This window comes from Oryx dammah, unplaced genomic scaffold (genome assembly GCF_014754425.2).
Source record: "Oryx dammah isolate SB20612 unplaced genomic scaffold, SCBI_Odam_1.1 HiC_scaffold_8, whole genome shotgun sequence".
Classification (NCBI taxonomy): domain Eukaryota; kingdom Metazoa; phylum Chordata; class Mammalia; order Artiodactyla; family Bovidae; genus Oryx; species Oryx dammah.
Genome location: NW_024070192.1, coordinates 1,318,143 through 1,333,029, shown reverse-complemented (window position 1 = coordinate 1,333,029; position 14,887 = coordinate 1,318,143). Strand labels below are relative to the sequence as shown.

General features: G+C 58.2%; 1 protein-coding gene across 1 annotated transcript in view; it reads left to right on the top strand.

The window, feature by feature from the left end:
* Positions 1–14,671, top strand: part of RGS9 (regulator of G protein signaling 9) — a 53,320-nt gene extending 38,649 nt beyond the window's left edge. The window contains exons 14-19 of the mRNA XM_040244393.1: positions 1,086–1,173; positions 1,747–1,885; positions 3,006–3,091; positions 5,177–5,294; positions 11,996–12,420; positions 14,250–14,671. Coding sequence (XP_040100327.1) covers positions 1,086–1,173; positions 1,747–1,885; positions 3,006–3,091; positions 5,177–5,294; positions 11,996–12,420; positions 14,250–14,400 — 1,007 coding nt within the window. The 3' untranslated portion in view covers positions 14,401–14,671. The remainder of the gene's footprint in view (positions 1–1,085; positions 1,174–1,746; positions 1,886–3,005; positions 3,092–5,176; positions 5,295–11,995; positions 12,421–14,249) is intronic.
* The last annotated feature ends 216 nt before the right edge of the window (positions 14,672–14,887 follow it).

Genomic DNA, 14,887 nt, shown 5'->3' with positions numbered 1-14,887 from the left:
GGGTGAGTGGCGCCCACTTCTTCAGGGTTCACCCCGCTGTGACCTGTACCAGGATCCCCTCCCTCTCTGGGGCGAGTGGCGCTCATTGCGCGTGCACACCACGTGTGTTTGCTCTTGTGCTGGTGAACGTTTGGGTGGTTTCCACCTTTTGAGTTTTGTGAACAATTGCACACTTAATTTTACTCCTAAGCAATGACCTGTCTCTTGCTGTGGGCAAGGTGGTCTCCAGCGCCCTTGATGTAAGGCCAGTGGCTGTCACTCAAGAGCCTCCTGGCCTGTCTGCTCCTGCGGGTGGTCTTGGTCCTAAGGACTCTCTGGATTTTATGCCAAAGAGGAAGGGTCGCTATAGAATTAGGGGACAGAGTCTACCCCCTTAGGCCTCCTACAGCCTTCTCTGGTCTGAAATGCCAGGGAGGCTTCCAGGGAACGTGGAAATGGAGCAGCTGGATGGGGTGGTGCATTCAGCTACGTGGTGGTGTTCCGTGACTCACTCCCCCCACACACAGGTGCACACTAGTCACAGACATGCACACACGTGTCCACACACAGACACAGGCTCTTGCTTTCCCACTGCTGTGACCTTTATTTTCTCAGGTGAAGCTGCCACCTGGGGTGATGTACCAGGTGTTCACGCTCGCAGGTGCGGGGCGCCGGGCAGAGAGCCTCGGGCTGGAAGCACACAGGAGGGGCGCCCGGCTTTCCTTCTGGGCCCAGAGGGGCAGGGTCTCCGGCTCAGGTGCTCCTGTGCTTAGTCCCCCGCGGCCAGGCCTTCCCGGAGAGAGTCCTTCAGGGTTGCGGCCTCAGCAGCACGTCTGTGAGGGGCTCTGGAGGGAACACGCGCTGCAGGGGCGCTCAGAGGCGGGGTCTCTGCACCAAGGAGGCACCGCCGGCACGCGCCCTAGCTTCATGCCCTCTCCCGGGCCCTGGCCGGAGCACCCAGGAGCCCGTGGTCCCACCTCCACCCCCGCGCTCGCGGCCCAGGGCAGGATCCACGCCCGCTGACTGCTTCTCTTCTCTCCCTCCCTCCGCCTCCCATCCGGGCTCCCGTCTGGCTGTCCACGGCGTCTACCGTCTGCCCCTCGCAGGGGAGAACCTGGGCTTCTGGGAAGCCTGCGAGGACCTGAAGTACGGCGATCAGTCCAAAGTCAAGGAGAAGGCGGAGGAGATTTACAAGTGAGCATGAGCCGCGCGGGTGCAGAGGGCCCCCACCCGGCTGGTCCCCGCCCTGCGCTCAAGGTCAGACTGGACGGAAGCCCCACACACCTTGGGTCGGGCAGTCAGTGCACCTCGAGTGTGGACGCCTCGCCCCGGCTCTGGGGGGCTGGGTCCCACTGTTTGCTCTCTACGAGGTTGGGAATTCTGAAGTTAAGCACATTTCACATTCCCAGTGCTGGCAGGGAAGTCTTCTTGCTTCTAGGAAACGTTGCTTGACAACCTGTTCAGATGCTTGAGTATTCTGGAAAAGGACCCCTTTCACCCCAGGGTTGGGTGGGGGGGGCGAGTTATGTCTGCCAGCCCCTCTCTCCCGAGCAGCTGGGAAGGTTCCATTAACTGATTTGGTTTGGCTACTTTCTTTTTAAATTTTAAATTTAGTTTTGGCCGCACTACACGGCTTGTAGGATCTTAGTTCCCTGATGAGGGATGGAACTCACACCCCCTGCAGTAGAAGTAGGGAGTCTTCACCACTGGACCACCGGGGAACTCCCGGTCTGGCTACTTTGGCTGACATTCTCCTCCCGGTCCCAGGCTGTTCCTGGCCCCCGGGGCAAGACGGTGGATAAACATAGACGGCAAGACCATGGACATCACGGTCAAGGGGCTGAAGCACCCCCATCGCTATGTGCTGGACGCGGCGCAGACCCACATCTACATGCTCATGAAGAAGGTAGGCAGGGCTGGCCGAGAGTGCGCCAGGAAGGCCTCCCGTCCCCGGCTCCCGGATGCTGGGGAAGGGGGCGTGTGTGGTCGTGGTCTTGCTGCTGTTGGGTGCAGAGCTGTCCGCTGTGTCCTCCACCTGCGGCAGGGCTGGCCCCTCCGTGTGCTCCCAAGCCCTCTGGCCAGGGAGGAGCAGCTGCTGCGGCTGAAGCCCTCTCAGGGCCTCTCACTCTGCAGTTGAAGGGCCGTCCTGACAGAGTGATTGACTGCGCCGACTTCCATTCCCACCGCGCGTGTGGGAGGGTCCCCTTCTCTCCACAGCCTCTGCAGCGGTTTTTGCTTGCAGACTTTTTCATGATGGCCGTTCTGACCGGTGTGAAGTGACACCTCGCTGGGGTTTTGGTTTGCATTGCTCTGATAATTAGTGATGCTGGGCAGCTTTTCCTGTGATTGTTTGGCCATCTGTCCGGTAGTTCTTCTGCCCACAGTTCTCGTGACTTTTGCTGACACTGCCTAGTCTTTAGAATGGTACCGTTTCAAGAAATTAAAATCAATTCCCCATTGGTTGTGGAGAAATTCTCCCAGTTGTTGCTCTGGGCTTTCTCCTGTATTTGTTGGGACTGAACTTTGCAGCTGGTTTGGGTGAGGCAGCATTCAGGAAGTGACTTCTCTGAACCTGCCCAGGGTCCCAGGAAATAGCCACACAAAGGAGTCTGGGCTTCCCTGGCGGCTCAGATGGTAAAGAACCTGCCTGCAGTGCAGGAGACCCAGGTTTGATCAAGAAGAAGGTCCCGGGAGGAGGAGATGGCAGCCCGCTCAGTGTTCTTGCCTGGAGAATCCCAGGGCCGGGGGAGCCTGGCGGGCTGCAGTCCACAGGGTCACAGAGAGTCAGACACGACTGAGCGACTCAGCACAGCACTGTGAGTGTAAGGTGACATGGATGCTGCCGGCCTGGGGACCACACTGGAGAACCTGGCTTTTGATGTAGATCTGAATGCCTTGAGCACAAGGAAACAAATCCTCTCAACTCCTGTCTCGCTGCTAGGAGGAGGCTGGGGAAAAGGCAAGTGTATTCTTTGGAGTGGACCCTTTCCTTCTCATAATTTTCGTTTTTCTCTTGTTCCTGCCAGGACTCTTATGCTCGCTACTTAAAATCCCCAATCTATAAGGAGATGCTGGCCAAAGCGATTGAACCCCAGGAAACTACGAAGAAAAGGCAAGTGGAATGGGCTGAAATCGCTCATGGCCTGTTGTTTTGTTTACAGGGAAAGGAGGATCTTTTTCAGCCAAATGGCTATTTTCAAGATATTTTCTGGATGAAAATATTGAGACCGGGAGGCATTCTTAGGGTCTGGCCACCTTATGGGCTTCATCACGCTCTGAAGGCTGCTGGCGAGATGCACGTGGTCACTACTGCCAGTCAGTTTGTTTTCCTAACACTGGTTTGAAAGAGTTTTGATTATCAAATGGAATAATGACCTTTATTAGAGATGGAAGCATCGCATTGGCCTTTTAACTGGCACACTTCTCCACTCCAAACTGGTGTTTAGGAATTAATTTAGCTGCGTCCTGGTAACGTCCTTCGTGATGGCTCAAGCGTGTGGGAACAGGGGCAGATCGCTCCTGAAGGAAAACGCTGGACCTTCAAGGGGACGAACAGGGGAACTATTCTTGCTGACCACAGGGGCTGCCTTTCATCACGTCCCCCTGCTCCTTTATTCCTGTCACCTTCCTCACTGGAGATGCGAATGTCCGTCTGGCAGCCCTTGGGCAAAGGATAAAACGTCCTGAGGGGCAGTTTGAACTCTTTGGGGGTGAAAAAGAAAACGCCAGAGGGATTTAAGATTCAGAAAAGTAACCAAACAACAGCTTGAACAAAGATTTGGGACTTTGGCAGTTTTCCCAGCCCCAGGGCTTGTCCTCCCCCCCTCCCCCCCCCCATAGACGTTTCCCATTTGTCAGCTCAGCCCCACGCCAGGCGCTTTTCTAGCGTCTCCAGTTAATCCAGAGGAGGGGCTGGTTGGACCAGAGCCTTTCTCAGAGGAGCTTTAAAAGACCCCAAGTTGATTTCATTTTTTAGGATAACGGCCTTGTTATGAAAAGGAGAGAAAGGAGGTCTTGGTGGTGCTATTCTCCTAGGTTTACTGGGTAAGGACGGGAGTTCAGTGTCCCTGGGGACCTGAAAGCTCCTTCTTTAAGCCACAAGAAATGGCCACAGTAGCTTCAGACGTCCTGCCAGAAAGCAGTAGGAGAGGGAGGGGAGCGTTGTGTGCCTCTGTCCAGATGTTTTTAGGTTGGCACAGACCTGAGAAATCAGCCGGGGTCTCTTGTGGGGTGCCTGTGCTGGTCCGGAGCGGCGCTGGACCGTGGGTGCAGCGCTCGGTTTCAGGGTCGAGGACCGCGGTCTGGGGATGCTGTCGGCGCTCTGGGTAGCAAGCGCACCGTGGGGACCCGGGCAGCCCGGCCAGTAGCTGGGCGGGGATGGCAGGGGCTGTGAGTGTGACCCATGACTGTCAGGCGTGAGACAGTGCACGAAACGGAAGGTTTCCAGAGCAAGTTAAGTGGAGCTCCAAGCAGGCAGGGCTGGGGAGGGGGAGACCGAGCCTCAGGCACGGCTCACAGGTCGGGGGTGGTTCCTCCCCCGGCAGATACGGAAGTTCCAGGGGTTACATGCTCCCGAAATTTGGAGAGGTCCTAGGCCTGAAGTCGCCCTTTGCGGCTGAAATGCTTCTTCTCCAAGCCTGCTCACGGTCGCCTCCATCACATACCCGGGGCTATGTCCTGGCATCCGAGGTGATGGTGGACAGTGTGGTCTTGGAGATGCGTGGGTGGCGTCGGTGGAAGAGGCGGACCGGTCGGCGCATGCGCACAGGGCCGCCAGCGCATCCCGGCCCTCCGGCCCCTGCCCCTTCCTCTGCCGGTCCCGCCTCGCTCTACGATGGCCTCGCACTTTCCTTCCTTACCAGAACCTTGACTTTTGAAAACAAATGCTCCAGTTCTCCCTGGGGGGCGAGAGCCCTTGGGCTTCCAGTACCCAGGCCCCCTTGTCCGTTTCTTTCCTCTAGGAAGCTAAGGGGACACGTTGGTTTGCAGACACTGTGGCGGGTGGTCTGCGCTCGGCGCTGCCCAAGCTCTCTGGCGGCCTCTAAGAGCTGATGGCACTGGGCCTCACTCAGGCCCCATCCTCCCGCGGCTGGGGGGCCTCCGAGGGTCCCCCTTGAGTTCCCCGGGAGGATGAGGGGCCTCGCCCCGCCAGGGGTCCAGTGCTGCGCTCCGCCGACCACCCCCTCCTCCCTTCCAGCTCGAGCCTCCCGTTCACGCGGCGGCACCTGCGCCCCAGCCCCAGCCCCGTCATCCTCCGGCAGCTGGAAGAGGAGGCCAAGGCGCGAGAGGCGGCCACCACGGTGGACATCACCCAGGTCATGAGCAAGCTGGACCGCAGGAGCCAACTCAGAAAAGAGCCGCCTCTCAAATAGATCCACGGCTGCTTCCTCCCCGGGCGGGGGAGGCAGGGCTGGAGGAGTCCTTTCCGCGCGTTGGTGGGGCGGTGGGCCGCTCGGGTTCACGCTGATTCCTCAGACCCCCGTCCTGGGCTTCCCCCTCCCCCTCCAGCTCGCCAGCGGCCTCAGGTGGGCAAAGGCAGGGGCTTGGGCGGCTGACAACATAGCTGTGACATCTGCCTGCTTCCCTGCGGAGCCCTTGGGGTGAGAGCCAGAGAGAAAAGCTGCCTCCTGAACCGCCTTTGGCTTCGGGTAGTTCAAAAGGGCCCTCCCCGCCCTCCGCATAGTTCTTCAGGCAGATTTGCTGTTTGTTTCCGGGGGCTTCAGGAAGCTCCTCCTCCAGTCTCTCCAAGTTAGACTTTGTCTCTAAAGCAGTTGGAGACCCGCCCAAGGGGCTGCTTCAAGGTTCCTCCTCAAACCAGCCCAGAGAAGTTCTGCTGACACAGTTCTGTTGAGCCTGTTCTCAGTCCTGAGTTTTGAAGGCTGGTGGGGTTTCTCCTTCGTTTTTGCCTCCTCGCCCCCTGTTACACGATGCCAGGGGAATTAGTAGCTTGTAGGAATGAAGGACTCAGGCAGGAGGCCTCAGGATGGGTCCAGGTAACACGGAGCATCTTTCTGGACAAAGGATGAAGGCGCTGACGTCTTCATTCGTAGAAGGAGGGATGGTCGGAGGTCTGTGACATTTTCAAAGTGAGTCAGGGTCAACGATAGTTCTCTTCGGGTTATTTTCTAGATGTTGGTGCTTCCCTTCTTTGTAGCTTTAGGTTAGGTGAGCCCGTGGCAGGGTGGTACTCTCTGTTGTTCCCAGGCAGAGACCAGCTTACACTCTGAAAGAGCAGCTAGAGGCACTTTGTTCCTCTCGCCTTTGGAGAATGCTAGAGTCCTCCTATGGGGGGCGCCTCAAGGAGAAATTGCAGGTGGTGAACCTCTTGTAAACGGACACAAGGGGCAACAATACCTCACCATCTGGAGTCTAATGCTGTAGGTCTGATCAACTCTGCATAAATGCATTATGTGAGTGGATGGATGGATGGATGGATGCGTGGATGGGTGGGTGGATGGAAGCATGCATGAATGGATGGATTGAGGGATAACTGAGGCTTTGGGGCCAGATCCATGCTTCTTAGACCAGACTCAGTGAATTCCAGGAGGATACCCAGCCCGGGGCATCAAGTTTTACTTGAAGATTTGGAATGGGAGGAAAGATAGATAATTTTTAAAATTTCACATAAAAATAATCATGAATATATTATGAATTAGACTGCAAGATGTACATGAATTTTTAAGATGAAATTTGAGACATCAAAGCCATCTCATGCCTGGCTGTGGCAGATTCAGGCTCTGCCCTCAGACTCCTGGGACAGCGTGGCTCCCTGGCTCTCCTGCTGTTTGTCCTACTTTCAGGGGAAAGTTTGCGAAGCATGATCTGGAGGTATTTGCCACTGCTTGTAGTTACCATGTGTGAGCTGAGGTGGTGCACCCAGCAGAGTGGGGGTGGCTGGTGGGCGTGTCGAAGTGCACCTTGGACCTTCAGGTCATGGAGTGTGTCTTGTTCATCTTTGACTCAGCCATTCACCTGCCCATTCCTCACTTGGGAGACATGTCTGCTTCACACGACTCTCGTCCTCCAGCAGAGTACTGGGTGCTCCAGGTCAGACACGTAGTAGGTCTGGCAGAAATGCTGCTGGAAACCTCATGTCAGACACATAAGGACCCCACAATCCAAGCAGAGGCATGGGCATGTCAACAGAGTAGGTTATCATTCTTTACTGGACCCGTGAGCCCCACCTGAAGGAAGGCAGATGACACGTCTTCACTTCTGGATGGCAGCAGTTACATCCCACACACGCCTTTTATTTATATCCCGTTATTATTAGAGTTAGGTTACAATATTACGTTGGCTTCATGTGTTCAGCATAGTGATTCAATATTTTTATAGGTTATACTCCATCTAAAGTTATTACGAAGCATTGGCCGTACCCCAGTGCTGTGCATTACACCCTGGCGTCTGACTTATTTTATACCCAGTAGTTTGTGCCTCTTAATCCACATCCACCAATGGATTTTAAGCACTTGCTTTGTGTGGCAGCCTGTAGTAGGGCTCTGGCCCAGCTGCAAAAGTGGACAGATGTTTTCTGCCTTCACGGGGCTGACGAGGGTGCGAACAGCCACAACACAGGCAGAGTGCGTCGAGGCTGGGCAGTGTGCAACACGGACGTGCTGGACAACATGTGGACGTAAGAACTGTCTGGCTTGGGGAGTCGAGGGGTCCACTGGGAAAGTCTCATGTTCCGTAGGAAGAAGCCACAGGTCCCTCCCCAGTTCTGAGGTTTCGGAAGCATGCCTGCTTCTGGACTCCAGCTGCGGGCCCCTGCCCATGCCAGCTCTGCCTCTGCTCGCCATCCCTGTTAGCCCCACAGGGCCTCTTTGACTCTCAAATGATACAAAAACAGTATTTATCCGGACAGTATTGCTGCCACATTTAAATTACTGTCATACTCCTTAGTATGCCCTGTACTTAGGCACCATCCCAATTGTGTTAATATCGCATTTTAAACAGTTTGAGTTTCTCTACCCATATGGGGGTATATCTGATGCTAGAAGATAAGCTCTGCTACAGAGTGCCAGGGTTCTCTCTGTAGAATTCCAGTCTGAAGCTTGGCTTTTAGAGAAAAGACTACTTTTGTTGTGAGCGTTGAGTGGGAATACACGGGCTAGAGAGTCGAGTAGAGTGCTTTGGAAAATGCCCGGCGTGAGTGCTCAGCAGATGCTGTGGGCAGCGTTGCTTCCGTTGTTACGGTTACGGTCCTCACCGTCATCCTCACCACCCGCACCACCGTCATCACCACCTCCACCAGCACCACCTCCACCGTCACCACTACCGTCCTCCCCGTCACCACCATCCCTAGAAGCTTCATGCTCTCGAAGCGCGTGCTCCCTTGCATGTCTGTGTGGCCCAGTACAGTGACTCACCATTCTTTATTATTTGGGGCATCTCCTGAAGTGTATTTAAAGCCTTGTTGACCCAAACCATCTCGCCCTGTCCTCACTGAGAATCCAGCCCTCCAGGGACCGCTAGGATATGTCTGGGGGGAGGAGAGCGGGCGTCGATGTCCTGTGGCCTGTCTGCAGCTCCTGGGAGAGGGCTGACCAGCAGCAGGCACTGACTGACCAGGCCGAGGTGGGAAGGCTGACGGTGGGCGGGGGCAGGGGAGATGACCAACGGAAGAAACGGGAAGTGGGCCCGCGTGGATTCCCCCCCGCGGGGTCGAGTGTGCCCACTTGCTTCGGGGGACAGCAAAGACGGGGAGAGAGTGAGGCGGTGGAAGTGCCGACTGGTGCAGAGCACGCAGCCCCGGAAGGCGGCCCCTCCTCCCACCTGCTCCCAGGAAGTGGCTGCAGGGTCTCCTCCAGATTCCCAGCTGGCTTCTGGACGGGACGGGAATGGCATCCCTGTACCATCTGCTTTGCCTTTCATTAACGCCTGAGCTCGTGTTCTCATGTCAGCGGCCCGCTCCACGCCATCGCCTTCTCCCGGGAAAATAAACAGCAGCACAGAACAAAGCTGAGCTCGCCATCACTGCGTCTCTGTCATCTCATTTCTCTGCCACGCACCTTGCACGCGCTGCTTTGCCGTTTCACGCCCGCGGTGGGTGTGGCCTGGGCTGCCGGGGCTGCGGCAAGGGGGATCGTGGTGGGAGCGGGCGGAAGAGGCATCTTGCTTGAGTGTCCAGGGCCTGCTGGGCTGTGTCCAGGGCTGTTCACCCAGAAGGAAGGATCTTCTCAGAACAGGTGAGTGAAGCTGGACGGGAGCTGCCTCTTTACCTGTCCTGTCGTTCATCCTGGGGAGGAGCAGGTGCTGGGGGAGAGGGGTGGGCTGGGGGAGAGCCTGGAGTCAGGTGGGAGTGCGTGCCATCAAGTCCCTTGGGTCAGGCTGCCTCATCTCCGTGGGCCTCAGTGTTTGAATCTGTGAAGTGGGGTCATAACGGGAGTTGACCACAGGCTGAATGCATGACGTTTAAGGAGATGCCCTGGGGTGTGGGTGTCCTCGGGGAGCTGGAGGGAGGAGAAGCTTGCTGCCCCCCATCTCTCTGAACAAAGCCTGGTCTTAGTTTGGCATATTGGCCCAGCACCCCAAGTCCTGCCCAAACCCTGTGGGCAGTGGGCTGGCAGTGTGGATCAGTGGGCAGGAGGGCTTTGAGGGTTACACGGACCTGGGGTCAGACTCTCATTGGGTCACTCGAGTTAACAATAGCCGAGTAACAAGTTCGCACCAACAGCCACCATTTATGAGCTCACGGCTGGCCAGGTGAGGCTTGGCAGGATTTCCAGGCACACAGTCAAGGTGTCTCTGCGCTGTGTGAGCTCTTACTGGGGGCTCAGGAAGAGTCTGCTTCCAGGTTGTTGGAAGGATCCCATCTCTTGTTGTAGGACCCAGGGTCCCATTTTTTTGCTGGCTGCTCTCAGCTTCCAGAAGCTGCCCAAACTCCTTGCCACCTGCTCCCCACTCTCCATCTTCAGAACCAACCATGGAGAACCCCGGCTCATTGGATTTTTATCAGGAGCCTCTCTGACTTCTGTCTCTGGCTTCTAGACTCAGGATTGAAGGGTTCAGGTGAAGAGCTCAGTGTCACCAGAATGATTCAGAGTCCCCTATGCCGGATCTCACGGCATGATCCTGGCAGTGGCTGCCCAGCACATGCCCAGCGCACACCCATCCTGAGGTCTTGGTGGCCACCTTAGAGTTCTGCATTCTGCAGTCAGCGGTTTGCAGTGGGAGCCTGGGGACGGTACCAGACTGCTCCGGTCCTCAGCATTCTGGTCTCTAAAATGGGGCAGTTGTAGATTCGCAGGGAGCTGGCACAGAGTAGGTCTTCATAAACCGCAGGGCCACACGCCTGACAGTCGCCTCCCAAACCCTCCATCAAGGCCATTCCCTGCAGACTGTGTCCTGCAGGGGAGACGTGAGTCCCTGTAGGAGGTGGCGTCAGAAGCACAGGGCTCAGCTCCTCACACGACCTAGCTCTTGCTTACTTGCAAAGCAGCGCCCTTGGTGTTTGTGAGGCCGCACCCTCAGGTTCCCCTCTGGTGGCTCTGGGGTGAGTCTGGGGTCTGCATTTATAACGGACACCCAGTGCGATGCTGACCTGTAAGCATCCATTGGGCATCACACATGTAAACTGTGGAGCCGGTGAGCCCAGTTGCAAAGCCTGCTGACCGTCCCTGCGTTCCTGGGCTTGGCTCCTGGAAGCCTTAGCTTTCTCATCTGTAAAATGGGCATAGTAAGTGTTAGCTGCTCTGGAGGTACCTGCAATAATTCATATCAAGTTTGCAGCCCAGAAACTCGAATTTCTGAGCTTCTCAAGCATGCTAACAATAATCACGATGGTGATTAATAAGCATAATAACCCAGTGGCCCTGGGTCAGGACATTGGCTCTGGTTGGTAGGCCTGTCTGAGCAGTGGATCAGCATCGGTGGCTCCGAGCTGCTGTTTCAGAATCTTGCTTGAGCTTCAGGGAGCAGGTGGGAAAAGGTGAGGCCCCCACCCCACCCCCAGGGCTAAGCCCTGGTGGTCTCCAGGCCTTGCTTTTCTTCTGAGGGCTGCTGGGGGCTCTGCCTGCCCACCCTTCCCCCTTCAGGCTGGGGCTTGCACCCTCCTCAAGCGCGTGGGTGCCCGCAGCCGCCCAGGCCCCCAGGGCAGATGCCCCTCTGGGCCGCGTGGCTGTGATGGTTTCACGGAGGCTCGTGCTTCCCTGAGGCCAGTCCTCTCTTGGAGGCAGTGTTGGTCCAGCTCTCCCGAGCACGGCCCCGGACCGGCCCAGCCCCCAGCCCCGACCACACCAGGCCACAAAGTGCTACACAGCTGTGGCGGCAGGCCCTGGGGGACACAAACCCGGTGGGGGAAAGGTGAGACAAGCGAGCCTCCCTGCCCAGGACTCCCATCCTGACGCCCCCGCCTGCCCGCTTGGAGCTCTCAGGCTCCTTCAGCTGACGGTGCCCCGGTACCCTGCTCCTGCCCCGCTGGTCGGGGGCCCAGGGCCGAAGCCACCCAGGGCTGTTGCCTCAAGGAGCCGCCTTATCTGTGTTTCCAGGCTCCTCCTCCGCTGGGGTCCCAGGCCCCGCTGTGGTGCCCGTGGGAGGCGCAGGAGAGGGTGGCGGTGGACGTGTGTCGGGGCTCAGGCCGAGGTGGCTGGTGTCAGGCCTGGAAGGGTCCGCACAAGCCAGGGCTCCTTGTGCCACCTCCAGTGCCCTCAGGAAAGGGTTCTACATGCCTGTGGACCACAGGTGGCACCAAGGACAGAGCGGAGACAGGATGATGCTCGGCGGGTGGAGCCCGTGCTCGTGGAGGGTGGAGTTGATGGGGGAGGGGAAACCCCAGCCTGGCCACCCCGGCTCGCAGGCCTGGAGGAGCCTCCAGCTGTGCCCTGCGGAGGCGTCCAGGGCTTGGGGAAGCCTGTGAGAGGCTGTGCCATCCTCCCGGGGGCTCAGGGCACCCCTCCCCGGTCCCCAGGGGCAACCGGTGGGGGCCTGGGCTCCAGCCTGGGAGGGGCCGAGGGGGCAGGGGGCAGCTCGCAGCAGGGCCAGCTGCGCCCTCACTCCCCGTCTCTCTCCTCTGCAGCCCGGCCAGCGCCTGGCCCCCAGCCCCCACCTCGCTGTGTACACCGGGACCTGCGCGCCCCCCTCTCCCGCTAGCCCCTTCTCCCCGAGCTGCCGCTCCCCTGGAAGGCCCTTTCGCTCGCCCAGCCGCTTCATCCGGCGGCCCAGCGGCACCGTCTGTCCCTCACCCATCAGCGTGGCCCTGGAGCGCTCCCCGGGCTCCGAGCGGGCGATCGTCGGGACCTCCATAGACCAGCCCCGGCCCCGGGCCCAGCCCAAGGCGCGCATGCGCCTGTCCCTCGGCCGGTTCCTAAGACGAGGCTGTTTGGCCTCCCCGGTCTTCGCCCGCCTCTCCCCGAAGTGTCCCGCTGTGGCCCACGGCAAGGTGCAGCCCCTGGGGGATGCCAGCCGGCAGCTATCACGACCGAGGTCCCGGAGAGCAGCCAAGTAAGGATGGAGGGGGTGGTGTGTGTGTGTGGATGCGCGCTCATGGGGAGTGTGCACACACATGGGGATTGTGTGTGTGCACACAGGGAGTGTGTGTGTGCATACCGGATTGTGTGTGTGCACACGGGGTTATGTGTGTGTGCACATGGGGATTGTGTGTGTGCACACAGGATGTGTGTGTGCACATGGGATTGTGTGTGTGCACAGTGGATTGTGTGTGTGCATACCGGATTGTGTGTGTGCACACGGGGATTGTGTGTGTGCACACGGGGATTGTATGTGTGCGCACACGGGATTGTGTGTTTGTGTGCACACGGGTGTCTGGGGAGGACCCAGGTTCTGTGGTCTGGGATCTAGGGCCTGGGGGCTGGGCAGATGGAGTGGGGAGAGTGCTGGGTGAGGAGGAGGATTCTGGGAAAGCAGACTGCATGGAGAAACCTCTGGCCTCCAGACCCTTTCCAGACTCGGCGCTGTCCTCTGCTGTCTTTCTGGGGGAAAGGCAAGTGCAGTGACGAGGAAGCAGTTCGGCGGAGTCTGCCTCTTTCCGTCCCCTTGGACTGTCCAGTCTGTGGGATTGTTTTTCTTTCCCATCTTTCCCCCTTTCTGTTAAGATGCTCTTCCAGGCTTCTCTGGTGGCTCAGGGGTAAAGAATCCACCTGCAACGCAGGAGACCCAGGTTCGATCCCTGGAGGCGGGAATGGCTACCCACTCCGGTATTCCAGCCTGGAGAATTCCATGGACTGAGGGGCCTGGTGGGCTGCAGTCCATGAGGTCGCAAAGAGTCAGACAGGACTTAGCAACTAAACAACAGCGCAATCCTCTTCCACCCACCCTGCGGCACCTAAAACCTTGGCCTAATGAATTTGTTGCATTTTTTAAAGGTCAGGGAATTTCAGTGGCAGTGGTGGGACCCACAGCTGGTGCTGGGTGCCCGCCGCCTCCCCTGCCTTGGGGGCCCTCCCCTCCCCTCCCCCCTCCTGCACACATCTGCCCTGGGGGGGCACTCAGCGGGGCTACAGGGGGCTCACAGTGTACAGCCTCCATTCAGGGCTGGCCCCTGTTATCCCCACTATGGGCGGCAAAGCAAGACGGACCTCTGAGAGCCCCCTGCCCCGAGGCAGCTCTCTGGGTGAAGAACAGGGGCTCCGGGGTGCACTTGAGGGCTCCGGGCTCCGGGGCAGAAGGAAGAGTTCCGGACAACGCAACACAAAGGCAACCCCGCCTTTGCTTGGTCTTGGGGGGAGACAGCACGGAGCACCCCCCACCCTCTGCCACGCTCCTGCGTTTTGGCCACGCGTGGTCTTGGAGATGGAGGCTCCGAGCTGAGGTCGTAGGTTGCCATGGATACCCAAGTCTCCAGCCTTGTCTGTGCGCTGTGCTTCCGGGGTGGGGGGGACCCTGGGGGAAAGAACTTGTCCGTCGACTCCTCCGGATGGGCTCTGCTGAGAGGATGCTCTAGTCTGTGCCACAGCAGTCTCAGGGCTTCTGAAAGCCTCTGTGCTCAGTGGCCATCACCTCATTAGAAGGCGGTTTAAAGGGGCTGAGGCCTGAGTCCTGGCTATTCTATAGGAATGTCTGGAATTCATCAAAACAGAAAAAGCTGAAGCCCCTTGAAAAGGGAAATAAAGCGTTCTCTGAATTCTCCTTCATTCAGCAGGAAACAGAGCCTCCCTCGACACCCAGTGAAAGGGGTCCCCCCCAGCCCAAGTGGGTCACCACACACACAGCTTCCAGAAAGGCACCTGGGTCTGTGCCTCCTCGGGGGGTCGGGTGAGCCGGGTGTGGTGACCTTCCATCTCCACACACCTGCTCTACTCGTGTGTCTGAAGCTTTTTCCAGATCAAGATGGACGTGCCCATGGGGAGCGGGGCCTGCCTGACGGGCTCGGAGGACACAGGCACCAGAGCACGAGGTGACCAGGCCACAGAAAGGGAGGTCGTCTGCCCCTGGGAGAGCCCAGCGGAGGGCCACGCTGGCTGAGCCCGGGGCCTTGGGCCCGGAAGCCGCTCCCACAGACTCGGCAGGATGGGGCCACGGGGCCCGCTGGCTCTGGGACCAGAGTGCACGAACACCACACGTGGGGGCCAGAGGGCCAAGATGGGTGGACTCTGCAGAAGCGCGCTCCGGGCGGCTGCTCTGTGGCCAGCCCTTCCCCTGCCCCCGTCTTTCCTCCTGCCATCAGAAGACAGACGTGTGCACCAGAGGACTTAGACTTGCTGCCTTAAAACCAATAAAAGGTTACCTTGTCGGAGTGCTTTTGGATTGGAATGCTAGCGGACGTCTAGTTTTATAAGCTATCTGTGAGTTCTTGCCTGCTAAGTCCCTCCTGTCGTGTCCAACTCTTTTGTGACCCCATGGGCTGTAGCCCCCCAGGTTCCTCTGTCCAGAGGATTCTCCAGGCAAGACTCCTGGGGTGGGTTGCCATGCTCTGCTCCAGGGGATCTTCCTGATCCAGGGATCAAACCCT